The sequence below is a fragment of the Macaca nemestrina genome, chromosome 10 (assembly GCF_043159975.1).
Source record: "Macaca nemestrina isolate mMacNem1 chromosome 10, mMacNem.hap1, whole genome shotgun sequence".
NCBI lineage: Eukaryota > Metazoa > Chordata > Mammalia > Primates > Cercopithecidae > Macaca > Macaca nemestrina.
This window is the reverse complement of record NC_092134.1, coordinates 135,742,076-135,758,243: the sequence shown is the minus strand read 5'-3', so window position 1 is coordinate 135,758,243 and position 16,168 is coordinate 135,742,076. Positions and strand designations below refer to the sequence as shown.

General features: G+C 37.0%; 1 protein-coding gene across 8 annotated transcripts in view; it reads right to left on the bottom strand.

Annotated features, from left to right (window-relative positions):
- Positions 1 to 16,168, bottom strand: part of LOC105484233 (CD163 molecule like 1) — an 81,608-nt gene that overhangs the window by 32,038 nt on the left and 33,402 nt on the right. For all 8 annotated transcript variants that reach the window (XR_011609417.1, XR_988823.3, XM_011745702.3 and 5 more), the window contains 2 exons: positions 12,521 to 12,841; positions 10,309 to 10,629 (listed from right to left, as the gene is read on the bottom strand). Coding sequence is in view for 6 of the 8 variants with exons in the window: in XM_011745702.3 (XP_011744004.2) it covers positions 10,309 to 10,629; positions 12,521 to 12,841 (642 nt within the window). In the remaining 2 variants the exon portion in view is untranslated. The remainder of the gene's footprint in view (positions 1 to 10,308; positions 10,630 to 12,520; positions 12,842 to 16,168) is intronic.

Genomic DNA, 16,168 nt, shown 5'->3' with positions numbered 1-16,168 from the left:
TCTTGAAACAAATGAAAATAGAAACACAACATACCAAAGCCTATAGGATACACCAATAGCACAATTAAGAAGGAATTTATAGCAATAAACAAAGCAAAAAGGTAGGAAAATTTCAAATAAACAATCTAATGATGCATCATAACACGCTAGGAAAGCAAGACCAAACCAAACCCAAAATGTGTAGGAGGAAAGAAATAATACAGATCAGTGCAGAATTAAACAAAATAGAGCCTAAAAACCAATACAATCAATGAAACAAAAAGTTGACTTTTTGAAAAGATAAGATCAAACTTTTGCTTAAAGAAGAGCAAAGATTCAAATAAAAATCACAAACTAAAAGAGAAACATTACAACTGATACCACAGAAACACAAAAGATTATCAGAGACAAGTATGAGCAACAATATACTCACAAACTGGTAAATCTAGAAGAAAAGATAAATTCCTGAACACATACAATCTGCCCAAGATTAATCAAGGAAGAAATAGGAATCCTGAACAGATCAGTCATGACTAATGAGATTAAATCAGTAATAAAAAGTCTCCAGACAATGGAAACCCTAGGACTAGATGGCTTTACTGCAGACTTCTATCAAACTAATAAAGAAAATCTAACATCAATTCTTTTCAAACTATTCCAAAAAATCAAAGAGGAGGGCATTCTTCCAAACTCATCCTATGAGGCCAGTATTACCCTGATACCAAAACCAGAAAAGGAAGCAACAGAAAGAGAAACATACAGGCCAATATCCTTGATGAACATAGATATAAAAACCCTTAACAAAATACCAGCAAGCCAAATCTGCCAACACTTAAAAAAATATATATATATACTATGGTCAAGTGGGATTTAGTCCAGGCATGCAAGCATGATTGAACATATGCAAATCAATAAAAGTGATACGTTATATCAACAGAATGAATGACAAAAACCATATGATCATCTCAATAAATGTAGAAAAAGCATTTGAAAAAATTCAACATCCCTTCATAATAAAAACTCTCAATTAGGCATAGAAGGAACATACCTCAACATGAGAAAGGCCATATAGGACAAGCCCACAACTAACATTATAATGAATGGGGAAAAGCTGAAAGTCTTACCTATAAGAACTGGAAAAAGACAAGGATGCCCACTTTCACCACTGTTATTTAATATAGTACTAGAAGTCCTAGCCAGAGCAATCAGACAAGAGAAAGAAATAAAAGGCATCCAAATCAGAAAAGGGAAAATCAAATTGTCCATCTTTGCAGATGACATGATTGAATATTTAGAAAAACCTTAAGACTCCATCAAAAAATCTCTTAGAACTAATAAACAAATTCAGCAAAGTTACAGCATACAAAATCAACATACAAAAGTGAGCAACATTTCTATACACCAATAACAAACTACGGAGAAAGACACCAAGAAGGCAATCTTATTTGCAATAGCCACAAAAAAGAATAAAATAAAATATCTAGGAATACATTTAACCAAGGAGGTAAAAGACTTCTACGATGAAAACTATAAAACATTGATGAATGCAATTAAGGAAGACACAAACAAATGAAATGAAGAGACACCTCATGCTTTTTGATTGGAAGAATTAATATTATTAAAATGATCATACTACATGATATAGTTTGGATGTTTACCCCTCCAAATCTCATGTTGAAATTTGATTCTCAATGTCAGAGGTGAGGTCTAATGGGTGGTGTTTGCCTCCTGGTGGTGGATTGCTCATGGTTGCCTTGGGGCCATCCTTTTGGTAATGAGTGAGTTGTCACTCTATTAGTTCTCTTGATACCTGGCTGTTAAAAAGAGCCTGGTACCTTCTCTTCTTTCATCATGTGATGTTGGCTCCCCTTCCCCTTTTGCCATGCTACCTGAGGACCTCACCAGAGGCAGATGCTGATGCCATGCTTGTTCAGTAGTAAGACTGTGAGCCAAATAAATCTCTTTTCTTTATAAATTACCCAGCCTCAAGTATTCCTTTATAGCAATGCAAATGTACTAAGACACTACCCAGAACCTGAATAACCACAGCAACCCTGAGCAAGAAGAATAAAGTTTGAGGCACATCATACTATCTACCTTCAAAATACACTACAAAGCTACAGTAACCAAAACAGCCTGCTATTGGTATGAAACAGACACATGGACCAATTAAACAGAATAGAGAACCTAGAAATAAGTCCATGTATTTGTAGTTGACTGATTTTTGACAAAAGGCACCAAGAACATACACCGAGAGAAGGATCCCTCTTCAACAAATGATGCTGGGAAGACTGGATATCCACATGAAGAATGAAACCATACCCCTCTCTCACCATACATATAAATCAAAGGAAAATGGATTAAATACTTAAATATAACACCTCAACCTATAAAACTACTAGAAGAAAACATTGAGAAAATACTCCAAGACATTGATGGGCAAATATTTTATAGCTAAGATTTCAAAAACACAGGCATCAAAACCAAAAGGAGACAAACTTTTAGACAAACTAAAAAGCTTCTACACAGGAAAGGAAACAATTAACAGAGTGAAAAGACAACCTGATGAATAGGAGAAAATATTTGCAAACAAACTCTTCGTCTAACAGAGTGCTAATATCCAGAATATTTTAAAACTTGAATAACTTGACAGGAAAAAAAACAAACAACCCCATTACAAAGTGGGTAGGCTGGGCATGGTGGCTTATGCCTATAATTCCAGCATTTTGGGAGGCCAAGGAGGGCAGATTACTTGAGCCGGGGAGATTGAGACCAGCCTGGGCAACACAGTGAAACCCCATCTCTACAAAAAACTACAAAGATTGGCTGGGTATGATGGTGCATGCCTGTGGTCCCAGCTACTTGGGGGACTGAGGTGACAGGATTGCTTGAGCCCTGGAGGTCGAGGCTGCAGTGAGCTGAGATTGTGCCACTCCACCCTAGCCTAGACAACAGAGTGAGATCCAGTTTCAAAAAAAAAAAAAAAAAAAAAAGGCGGGGGTGGAAGCAAAGGTTATAAAGGTTACGAATAGACATTTCTTAAAATAAGATAACAATATGGAGATTTCTCAAAAACTAAAAATAGAACTTAATCATATGATCCAGAAATCCTATTTATCCAAAGGAAAGGAAATCAGTATACCAAAAGAATACCTCCATATTGTTGCAAATCATTGAATGTCATTCTTTTTTGTCTGAATAGTACTCCTTTGTGTATATGCACATTTTCCTTATCCATTCATCTGTTGATGGACGCTTAGATTGCTTCCAAATCTTAGCAATTGTAAACAGTGCTGCAACAGACATAGGAGTGCAGATATCTCTTTGATATATTGATTTCCTTTTGGGGGGTATATACCCAGCAATGGGATTGCTGAATCACATGGTAGCCCAATTTTTAGTTTTGCAGGGAACCTCCAAACTGTTCCCCATAGTGGTTGTACTAATTTACATTCTCATCAACAGTGTTCAAGTGTTCCCTTTTCTCCACATCCTCACCAGCATTTGCTATTGCCTGTCTTTTGGATATAAACCATTTAACTGGGGTAATATGATATCTCATTGTATTTTTGATTTGCACTTCTCTGATGATCAATGATGTTGAGCACCTTTTCCTATGCCTATTATGTTAAGTGAAACAAGCCAGGTACAAGAAGGCAAACATCGCATACTCTCACTTATTTCTGGGATCTAAAAATCAAAACAATTGAACTCATGAACATAGAGAGTAGAAGGATGTTTATCAGAGGCTGGGAAGGGTAATGGGTGGCTGGGGAGAAGGTGGGGATGGTGAATGGGTACAAAAAAAAAAACAGAAAAAATGAATAAGACCTCCTATTGATAGCACAATTGGGTGACTATAGTCAATAATAACTTAATTGAATATTTTTAAATAAGTTAAAAAATGTAACTGGATTGCTTTATGTAAAGAATGTAACACAAAGGATAAATGCTTGACGGAATGGAAACCCATTCTCCTCAGTGTGCTTATTTCTCATTGCACACCTGTATCAGAACATCTCATGTACTCCATAAATATATATACCTAGCATGTCCCCACAGACATTTAAAAAAATAATTTTAAAAATTAAAAAACAAAGGAATAACTGTACCCCCATGTTTCTTGCAGCACTATTCACAATAGCCAAGATATGAAATCAACCTAAGTGTCCATCAAAGGATGAATGAATAATTAAACATGGTGTGTATATACACACACACACACACACACACACACACACACACAATGGAATACTATTCAGTCCCCCTAAAAATGAAATGTTACTATTTGCAGCAACATGGATGGCCTGGATGACATTACGTTATGCAGAATAAGCCAGGCACAGAAAGACAAATATCACATGTTCTCACTCAGATATGCGAGCTAAAAAAGTCATCTAATGGAGACAGAGAGTAAATGATAGTTACCAGAGGCTGAGAAGGGTGTATGTATGGTGGGTGGGCAGGATGAGGAGAGGTTAATAGGTCCAAACATACAGTTAAACAGAAGGAATAAGTAAGTTCTCATGTTCAATAGCACAGTAGGGTGACTATAGTTAAAAATAATATATTGTATATTTTTAAATAGCTAGAAGAGAAGATGTGAAATGTTATCAATACAAAGAAATGATAAATATTTGAAGAGAAGGATATCCTAAGTACCCTGACTTGATCATTTACACTCATGCAGCATTCCATGCTTGAGTTAAAATGTCACATGTACTCCATAAATATGTACACACATTATAGATCAGTAAAAATAATAAAAAGAGAATAGTGCATTGGAAGAACAAGCTTCCAGAAAACAACAGGTAAAATTCAAATTGGAAGATCTCTGAAGAAAGATTGTGACTATTTGTAAATCGTAACTCTATGTCTACCTACATTAAAAGGGAGAATAGAATTATGAAAGTTTAAAAGGAAATTTTCAAATTTATATCAGAGCTTAATGATTCTTTAAAATTTAATTTAATATCTTATCAACTCATCTTAGAAATAATGTACAGACTAAGGAATAAATATGTTGAAAACAAGGAAGCCCAAAGACCAATGATGTATCTGAGTCAGGGAATCCAACTCTTTTAAAAATTTTACTACATGGGTAGTTGTATATCAAATTTTTCTTTGTACCATTTTACAGTTGTCTAATAAAAAGTTTCATCTTAGAGAAGGAATCTACAAGGCAATTCTTGACATCTTTAAAATTATGTAAAGGACGGCCAAATAGGAACAGCTCCAGTCTGCAGCTCCCAGTGTGATCAACGCAGAAGACAGGTGATTTCTGCATTTCCAACTGAGCCTCCGCTGTTGATACCCAGGCAAACAGGGTCTTCAGTGGACCTCCAGCAAACTCCAGCAGGCCTGCAGCTGAGGGACCTGACTGTTAGAAGGAAAACTAACAAACAGAAAGGAATACTATCAACAGCAACAAACAGGATAACCATACCAAAACCTCATCTGTAGGTCACCAACATCAAAGACCAAAGGTAGATAAAACTGCAAAGATGGGGAGGAACCAGAGCAGCAAAGTAGAGAATTCTAAAAACCAGAGTGCCTCTCCTCCAAAGGATCGCAGCTCTCCACCAGCAATGGAACAAAGCTGGACAGAGAATGGATTTGATGAGCTGACAGAAGTAGGCTTCAGAAGGTCTGTAATAACAAACTTCTCCGAGCTAAAGGGGCATGTTCTAACCCATGGCAAGGAAGCTTAAAAACCTTGAAAAAAGGTTAGACGAATGGCTAACTAGAATAAACAGTGTAGAGAAGACCTTAAATGACCTGATGGAGCTGAAAACCATGGCACGAGAACTTTGTGATGCATGCACAAGCTTCAATAGCCAATTCAATCAAGTGGAAGAAAGGATATCAGTGATTAAAGACTTGAACAAAGACTCAACAGCCATCAGTGTGCTGAATTAAGGAGACCCATCACCTTCAGAGACACACATAGGCTTAAAATAAAGGAGTGGAGGAAGATCTAACAAGCAAATGGAATGCAAAACAACAACAACAACAAAAAACCCAGGGTTGCAAACCTAGTCTCTGATAAAACAGACTTTACACCAACAAAGATCAAAAGAGACAAAGAAGGCCATTACATAATGGTAAAGGGATCAATTCAACAAGAAGAGCTAACTGTCCTAAATATATATGCACAAAATACAGGAGCACCCAGATTCATAAAACAAGTCCTTAGAGACCTACCAAGAGATTTAGACTCCCACACAATATTAATGGGAGACTTTAACACCCCACTGTCAATATTAGACAGATCAACGAGACAGAAAGTTAACAAGGATATCCAGGACTTGAACTCAGCTCTACACCAAGAAGACCTAATAGACATCTACAGAACTTTCCACAGCAAATCAACAGAGTATACATTCTTCTCAGCATCAGATCACACTTATTCTAAAATTGACCAAATAATTGGAAGTAAAGCACTCCTCAGCAAATGTAAAAGAACAGAAATCACAACCAACAGTCTCTCAGACCACAGCTCAATCAAATTAGAACTGAGGATTAAGAAACTCACACAAACCCACACAACTACATGGAAACTGAACAACATTCTCCCGAATGATTACTGGGTAAATAACAAAATGAAGGCAAAAATAAAGATGTTCTTTCAAACCAATGAGAAAAAAGACACAATATACCAGAATCTCTGGGACACATTTAAAGCAGTGTGCAGAGGGAAATTTATAGCACTAAATGCCCACAAGAGAAAGCAGGAAAGATCTAAAATCAACACCCTAATATCACGGTTAAAAGAACTAGAGAAGCAAGAGCAAACAAATTCAAAAGCTAGCAGAAGAAACAACCAAGATTAGAGCAGAACTGAAGGAGATAGAGACACAAAAAACCCTTAAAAAAATCAATGAATCCAGAAGTTGGTTTTTCAAAAAGATCAACAAAGTTGATAGACCGTTAGCAAAACTAATAAAGAAGAGAGAAGAATCAAATAGATGCGATAGAAAATGACAAAGGGAATATCACCACCAATCCCACAGAAATACAAACTACCATCAGAGAATACTATAAATACCTCTATGCAAATAAAATAGAAAATCCAGAAGAAATGGATAAATTCCTGGACACATACACCCTCCCAAGACTTAAACCAGGAAGAAGTTGAATCTCTGAATAAACCAATAACCGGCTCTGAAATTGAGGCAATAATTAATAGCCTACCAACCAAAAAAAAAAATCCAAGAGACAGATTCACAGCCGAATTCTACCAGAGGTAAAAAGAGGGGCTGGTACCATTCCTTCTGAAACTAATCTAATCAATAGAAAAAGAAGGAATCCTCCCTAACTCATTTTATGCAGCCAACATCATCCTGATACCAAAGCCTGGCAGAGACATAACAAAAAAAAGAGAATTTTAAACCAATATCCCTGATGAACATCGACGCGAAAACCTTCAATAAAATACCGGCAAACCGAATCCAGTAGCACAACAAAAAGTCTGTCCACCACGATCAAGTTGGCTTCATCCCTGGGTTGCAAGGCTGGTTCAACATACTCAATTCAATAAACGTAATCCACATAAACAGAACCAATGACAAAAACCACATGATTATCTCAATAGATGCAGAAAAGGCCTTTGGCAAAATTCAACACTGCTTCATGCTAAAAACTCTCAATAAACTAGGTAATGATGGAACACATCTCAAAATAATAAGAGCTATTTATGACAAACCCATAGCCAATATCATACTGAATGGGCAAAAGCTGGAAGCATCCCCTTTGAAAACCAGCACAAGACAAGGATGCTCTCTCTCACCACTCCTATTCAACATAGTATTGGAAGTTCTGGCCAGGGCAATCAGGCAAGAGAAAGAAATAAAGGGTATTCAATTAGGAAAAGAGGAAGTCAAATTGTCCCTGTTTGCAGATGACATGATTGTATATTTAGAAAACCCCATCATCTCAGCCCAAAATCTCCTTAAACTGATAAGCAACTTCAGCAAAGTCTCAGGATACAAAATCAATGTTCAAAAACCGCAAGCATTCCTATACACAAATAACAGAAAAACAGAGACCTAAATCATGAGGGAACTCCCATTGACAATTGCTACAAAGAGAATATAATACCTACGAATCCAACTTACAAGGGATGTGAAGGACTTCTTCAAGGAGAACGATAAACCACTGCTTAATGAAATAAAAGAGGACACAAACAAATGGAAGAACATTCCATGCTCATGGATTGGAAGAATCAATATCGTGAAAATGGCCATACTGCCCAAGGTAATTTATGGATTCAATGCCTTCCCCATTAAGCTACCAATGACTTTCTTCACAGAATTGGAAAAAACTACTTTAAAGTTCATATGGAACAACAACAACAACAACAACAAAAAACCCACATAGCCAAGACAATCCTAAGCAAAAAGAACAAAGCTGGAGGCATCATGCTACCTGACTTCAAACTATACTACAAGGCTACATTAACCAAAACAGCATGGCACTGGTGCCAAAGCAGATATATAGACCAATGGAACAGAACAGAGGCCTCAGAAATACCACCACACATCTACAACCATCTGATCTTTAACAAACCTGACAAAACCAAGAAATGGGGAAAGGATTCCCTATTTAATAAATGATGCTAGGAAAACTGGCTAGCCATATGTAGAAAGCTGAAACTGGATCCCTTCCTTACACCTCATACAAAAATTAATTGACTTAAAGACTTAAATGTTAGACATAAAACCATAAAAACCCTAGAAGAAAACCTAGGCAATACCATTCAGGACATAGGCATGGGCAAGGACTTCATGACTAAAACACCAAAAGCAATGGCAACAAAAGCCAAAATTGACAAATGGGATCTAATTAAACTAAATAGCTTCTGCACAGCAAAAGAAACTATCACCAGAGTGAACAGGCAACCTACACAATGGGAGAAAATTTTTGCAATCTAACCATCTGACAAAGGGCTAATATCCAGAATCTACAAAGAACTTAAAGAAATTTATAAGAAAAAAACAGCCCCATCAAAAAGTGGGCAAAGGATATGGACAGACACTTCTCAAAAGAAGACATCTGCAGCCAACAGACACATGAAAAAATGCTCATCATCACTGGTCGTCCAAGAAATGCAAATCAAAACCAGAATGAGATACCATCTCACGCCAGTTAGAACAGCAGTCATTAAAAAGTCAGGAAACAGATGCTGGAGAGGATGTGGAGAAATAGGAATGCTTTTACACTGTTGGTGGGAGTGTAAATTAGTTCAACTATTGTGGAAGACAGTGCGGCCTAAAACCAGAAATGCCATTTGACCCAGTAATCCCTTTACTGGGCATATACCCAAAGGATTATAAATCATTCTACTATAGACACATACACATGTAGGTTTATTGCAGCACTGTTCAGAATAGCAAAAGCTTGGAACCAACCCAAATGCCCATCAATGATAGACTGGATAAAGAAAATGTGGCACATATACACCATGGAATACTATGCACTCATAAAAAAGGATGAGTTCACATCCTTTGTAGGGACATGGATGCAGCTGGAAACCATCATTCTGAGCAAACTGTCACAAGGACAGAAAACAAAACACCGCATGTTCTCACTCATAGGTGGGAATTGAACAATAAGAACACTTGGACACAGGGTGGGGAACATCACCCACTGGGACCTGTTGGTCAGTTGGGGACTGGGGGAGGGATAGCATTAGGAGAAATACCTAATGTAAATGATGGGTTGATGGGTGCAGCAAACCAACAAGGCACACGTATACCTATGTAACAAACCTGCACGTTGTGCACGTGTACCCTAGAACTTAAAGTATAATAATAAAAAAATTATATAATCCATAAGACCAGACCTCTGGATGAAGTATTTTTGTTCTAATGCTGTTGGGATGGATTGACCTTACATAAATAAGCCTTTCAGGTAACAATGAGTATTTGAGTAATCTTGGGTACCAATTTTTGAGAAATTGGGTGATTCAACATAAGGGTTTATTTATTTAAATAAATAACTGAATTCTCATTATTTTTTCCTGAACTGATTTGACTATGGATAACATCTTTTTGTAGAATTGTATTGACTAGTGGTTTGATGAAACTAACTTTGGGAAAATTTGGATAGATATTAGAAAATTAGGTTTCATTTCTTGAGAAAACAGGTTTGATCCCATAGAAAGATATTAAAAATGAATGAGAATATGAGGTATGGTTAGCTCTAAAAAAAGTGAGAAATGAGTACTCAGTCATAAATGTACTGATTAAGAAAAAAGAAGGTATGTAGAAGGTATGTTAGAGAACCCAGGCAGTTTCTTTTAAGGAAGCCCTGGTTTGGGTATCTTACCAGAACAGATCACTCCAACATCTTCACCATGACTGCAGTCATTATTTCCCCACCCACTGTTCCTGCATGACCAGAGATCTGACTCATCTCCATCACAGGAAACGTCATCGAGCCAAATTTTTCCATATCCTGTAGAAGTGTTTCCCAGACCCATGCCAATGATAGAAGTTGGGCAGTCCAGCTGGCTACACACCACAGCCGCAGCAATACTGTTCCAGCCATCATCACACACTGTGCCCCACTGTTCTTGAAAGTACACCTCCAGTCTTCCCGAGCAGCGGTTGCTGCCACCCGCCAGCCTCAGGCCCCATGTTGCATTACCTGCACCAAGAACAATGAAGCAAGTAGTTAATGGGTGTGATGGTTTATTTTATATGTCAACTTGGCTGGGCTATGATACTCAGTTATTTGGTCAAACACCAGTCAAATAGACAGTGCTGTGAAGGTATTTTTTCAGATGTGATTAACCTTTAAATCAGCAGACTTTGAGTATAGCCAATTATCCTCCATAATGTGGGTGGGCCTCATCCAATCAGTTGAAGACCTTAAGAGAAAAGACTGAAGTCCCCCAAGAAAGAAGGAATTCTACTTCCACACTTTCTTGAGATTCAAGACTGCAACATCAGCTCTTCTCTGCAGTCTGCTGGCCTCCTCTTCAGATTTTGGACTTACAAGTCCCCACAATTGCTTATAAAATTGATGAACCAACTCCTTAAAATAAATCTCTGTCTTTCTCTCTCCTTCCCTCTCTCTACATACATACATATGCACGCGTGCGCACACACACACGCGCGCGTGCACACACACACACACACACGCACACACACACAGAGAAGAAAGGCTCACATTCCATTGGTTTTGTTTTCCTGGAGAACCCTTAATAATGCAGATTTTGGTACTAATAGTGGTTCTAGAGGAACAAAATCTTAAGGATGAGTTTTATGAATTGATGCTATAATTCATAAATTGATTCTGGAATTGGTTCTCTAACCTGACAAAAATTTAATGACATGAATGATTCTATATCCAGTAGTAAAGAGGGCACTGAAATCCATGGCATGATGTGGCAATAGATATATACAAAATCTCATCATTAGATATTCCTAATCAAATACTCATAGGAGGTAAAGTTCTGAATGAACATGTATTTGTTAACCTGGGACATTTCTGTCAAACTTACAAGTATAATGAGATTGGCTGGCTACTCCCCATTGCACTGGACAAAGTGGGGAAAGAAAAGAATGAACTTAGAGATTCAAATTCCCACCTGAACCTGCAAGTTTTTATGTCTTCCTGGAAAGAAACTCATGTCTCTTATAGCCACAGAACTGAGATTACTGAAAACCTTCACCTGGTAAGGTACTGAATTCTCAACCTCACAAGATGTCTACTGTCTAAGTGAGGGATTTAATTGGGATGGAACGGAATTCTGAACATTGGGATGGGGTAATATGGGGAGATCTGATAAGGTTGGGAACATTGAAACCCTAAATTCTACGGTTTCTCCTTTAACAGTAGAGACAACCATCCACCTCTGTATGAGAATATTAATTCTACTTTGCTTGAAGAAATTGAATCTCTCCTGAGATAACTGCCTTGAAAGGCACTCCTGATTCTCCTCAGCACCCATTCCATCAGCCCTCTTTACATCTAGACTCAAGTCCCAGCAAGCTCCAAAACATGAGGTACAAAGTGTCTAATGTGGAAGTGCACACAAACAACCATGATTTTTCCAATTTACACAGACAGGTATCAGAATATATGTGAGAATGAATATTAAGGATCTGAGATAATGCTGGAAGGAACATAAAGTTGGATCAGGGTGAATTTACTGATATGAGCCCTAAGCAGAGATTCTAGATTTAATGATGCAGCTAAGGGTTAGAAAGGCTCTAATAGTTTGTTGGACTGGTTGGGTGAAACATGTACCCAAAGGTGGCCTACGCTTAATGAAGTTGAAAGGCCAGACTGCTTCTGTATTTGGTAGGGGAAGGGATCAAAAGGGTCATGGTCAGGGTTGTCTACTAATTTCTTACTTTACCTGTATAAGCGGAAGAGTTCCAGGTAAAGTGAACTGAAGTCTAACTTAAAGACAAGAGTCATGACCCCTCAATCAATTCCCAGATGTGAGCCAGTTTATAGACCCAGAAGCCCCTCCTATGAGGAATACTATTTCTCTTGTCAGGAAATAATAAACAAGAACAAGTCTTACCTGAGCAGGTTACAATCACATCCTCTCTGTGTACACAATTATGCTTTCCCCATCCATTATGTTTACAGTCCCAGATATCTGACTCATTTCCAATGCAAGAAACATCATCCAGCCAAATAGGTCCTGATGCTTCTTTAAAATAGGTTATACCAAACATACGGATAGGCTTTCCACATCCCAGTCGTTTACACACAACAGCTGCATTCCTCGTACTCCATCTGTCATGACACACAGTCCCCCACTGTCCTTGGTATTTCACCTCCAATCTCCCATAACAGGGGCTATCAGCCCCGGCAAGTCTTAGGTCCAGATCTGCCTTATCTGCAAGCAAGACAAAACCACATATTTGAGATCAAATGAGAGGGTCTTTTCAGAAGACTGAAAAGACTCTCTAAATTCACCACTATAAGGCTTTGCCTAATAGGTGACATATTAGGCATACTTTTGGATGAAAAGTTTGGTTTTCTTTCTTTTGACAATTTTTTATTCAATTTTTGGAGAGAATGTGTCTCTAAAGCATGAAACAGCAAAAGCAAATTTACCGAAGTAAAGCCTGGGGAATGTTATAAAGCCTCCAAGAATGATGGGTTTGGATAAGATGAGCAACGTGGAAGCATGCAGAGAAGTTCTTTGAGGTATGGATACAATTCAGGAGATAACTCTGGCAGGTTTCTGCAGTGGAGTCCAGCATCAGCACCAAAGTTCATTCCCTCATAGTCTTCATTTTAGTTTGCCTGCCATGTTTTATAAGATAAAGGGAGGCATATGTACATGAAACTGCCCTTTCATAAAATAAATTCCTTTTTAATTCTTAATTTTTCCAGTGTTCAGAGCACTTGATAAATTTTGAGAAAATCCTTGCTTCCTTCCTTCCTCCCTCCCTCCTTTCTTTTCTTCTTTCTTTCTTTTCTTTCTTTCTTTCTTTCCTTTCTTTCTTTCTTTCCTTTCTTTCTTTCTCTTCCTTTCTTCCTCTTTCTTCTTTCTTCCTTTTTCTGTCTTTCATTCTTTCTCTCTCTTCAGTTCTTTCTTCTTTCTTCCTTTCTTCTTTCCTTCTTTCTTTTTCTTTCTTTCTCTCTCCTCTTTCTCCTCTCTTTCTCTCTCTCTTTTTCTTTCTTCTCTCTCTTCTTTCATTCTCTCTCCTTTCTCTCTCTTTCTCTTTCTTTCTTTCTGACTTCTTTGTTTCTCTTTTCTTTCCGTCCTTGCTCCCCTCCCCCTCCCTCCTCCTCCTCTTTTTCTCTCTCTTTCTTTCTTTCTCTTTCTTTCTTTCTTTCTTTCTCTTTCTTTCTTTCTTTCTTTCTTTTCTTTCTTCTTTCTTTCTTTCTTCTTTTTCTTCTTTCTTTCTTTTTCTTCTTTCTTTCTTCTTTCTTTTTTCTTCCTTTCTTCCTTCCTTTCTTCCTCTCTTTCTCTCTCTCTTTCTTTCCAGGGCCTCGCTCTGTCACCCAGGCTAGAGTGCTGTGGCACAATCTTGGTTCACTACAACCTCTGCCTTCAGGGTTTAATCCTCCCACCTCAGCCTCCCAAGAGGCTGGGATTACACGCGCACACCACCACAGCCAGCTATTTTTTGTGTTTTAGTAGAGACAGGGTTTCACCATATTGCCCAGGCTGGTCTAGAACTCCTGACCTCCTTTCGGCCTCCCAAAGTGCCAGGGTTACAGGCATGAGCCACCGTGCCCAGCCGAGAAATATTTTGCTATGCAGGTACTACTGTGATATAGGAAAGGTATAATGTTTTATAATGGGTCACTTTAAAAATTCTAAAAGCCTTCCAATTTCCTTACTTGCTATCCAGTACAACAACTCTTCCATGTGTCTATAATAATCTTACATTCTATTCAACCTAGTATGTGTGTGTGTGTATTTTAAAACATAATATTTAATAATTGCATAGGATACCATCATATGGAGATATAGAGATTCTGTAAGTTATTTAATCAAGACACAATTCTTGGTTACTTATGTTATGGTTAATTTTTCATTTTCACAAATTACACTGCCATGGACATCCTTACACACAAAGTTTTGAGTATGTCACCAAGTACTTCCATGATATAATGGAAACCAATGTATTCAGTGTAGGTTAAATGTATGGGTGTATGAACAGATATATGATGTATGTATATATAATATATATCATTTCCAGATATACTAAATAAAAATTCATAGAAACAAAGCAAAGAAAAAATTTAAATTCCTGATGCAAATAAATATACAAATGAAGTAGTGTATCCTATTCTAGTATAGGGTAACTGGATAGTATAATGATATAATTTCTGCACAAATCAAACCAATTTATATTTATATGGTATTTTAAGAGACTGGGCTTTTCTACATTGCCCAGGATGGAGTGGAGTGGCTATGTACAGGTGCAAGCATAGCACCTTACAGTCTCTATCTCCTGGGCTCAAGTGATATTCCTGCCTCAGCCTCCTGAGTTGCTGGGACAACAGGCATGTGCCACCATGCCCAACCAATTCATAGGTTTAATATTACCTTAAAAACAATTCTAATTTTAATCCATATTTAGAAGAATAAGAAGAAAAAAGTTGCAAGGAATTTTATGAAAAATAAGAATACTTAGGGAATATATATCTCAGTACATATTAGCCTATAGAAAGCTACGATAGTTAAATGTGTTAAAGTTAGTTAAAGTAGTTAAAGTAAAATGTGATGGTTCTAGAAATAGAAGAGGGGGACTATGTATTTTATAAAGGGACTCTGTAAAATACACAGAGTTCTTACACATTATGAAGACAAAGATCTCACACAACTGAAAAATGGCCAAAGAACCAGAAATGCTAACACATGAACAAATACAAATAAGTTGCTAATAAAGAATTGGGAAAAAGCTCTCATTTGTTATGAAGGAAGTAAGATTTTTGAGCATTGACTTTGGAACTAAAACAGTCCATATTTGAACTCCAGCTTCACTACTGCCCTGATAGCTGAGTGACCTGGGTGAGTTACTTTCTCTCAGTATCTCTATTTCCTCACTGTAAAATAGAAATTAGAATAGTAACCCCCTTCCTGGGATTCCATGAGGATTCCACGAACCCATATATGTAAACTAATAGAACACTGCCTGGAACACTATAAATATTCAATAACTGTTCATTAATATTATTATATTTTTAAAATCAGATTAACAGTTATTCTAAAATATGAAAACATTCAGTGTTAATATGATACAGTGGAATAATAGGGAACTGAAATCGAATAGAAGAAAAAAACACAATTTATAGACAATAATTTGTTAATATATATCCAAGACTTAAAAAAAAGATGCATATGGTTTTACATGACAATTTCATTTTTAAGTATTTGGCAAATTACATAATCAAGTGTGAAAAATTTATTTCTCAGTATATCAAATAAAATCGTATTTTTAACAATAAAAATTTGAAAACCTTTTAACTTAACATGATGAGATAGTTAAATAAATTATAGTAAATTTATGCAATATAGTAAGTAACCTTTAACATTAAGATAGATTAGTAATGGCCATGTGGAATATGTCTGTGGTATATTGTTCAGCACAAAGGGTACACACACACACACGATCCAGAAATATAAACAACAACAACAAAAAAACAAAAGAATGAATGGCAGTGTTGCATGTGGATTTAAAAAATTCTTTTAATATTTTTG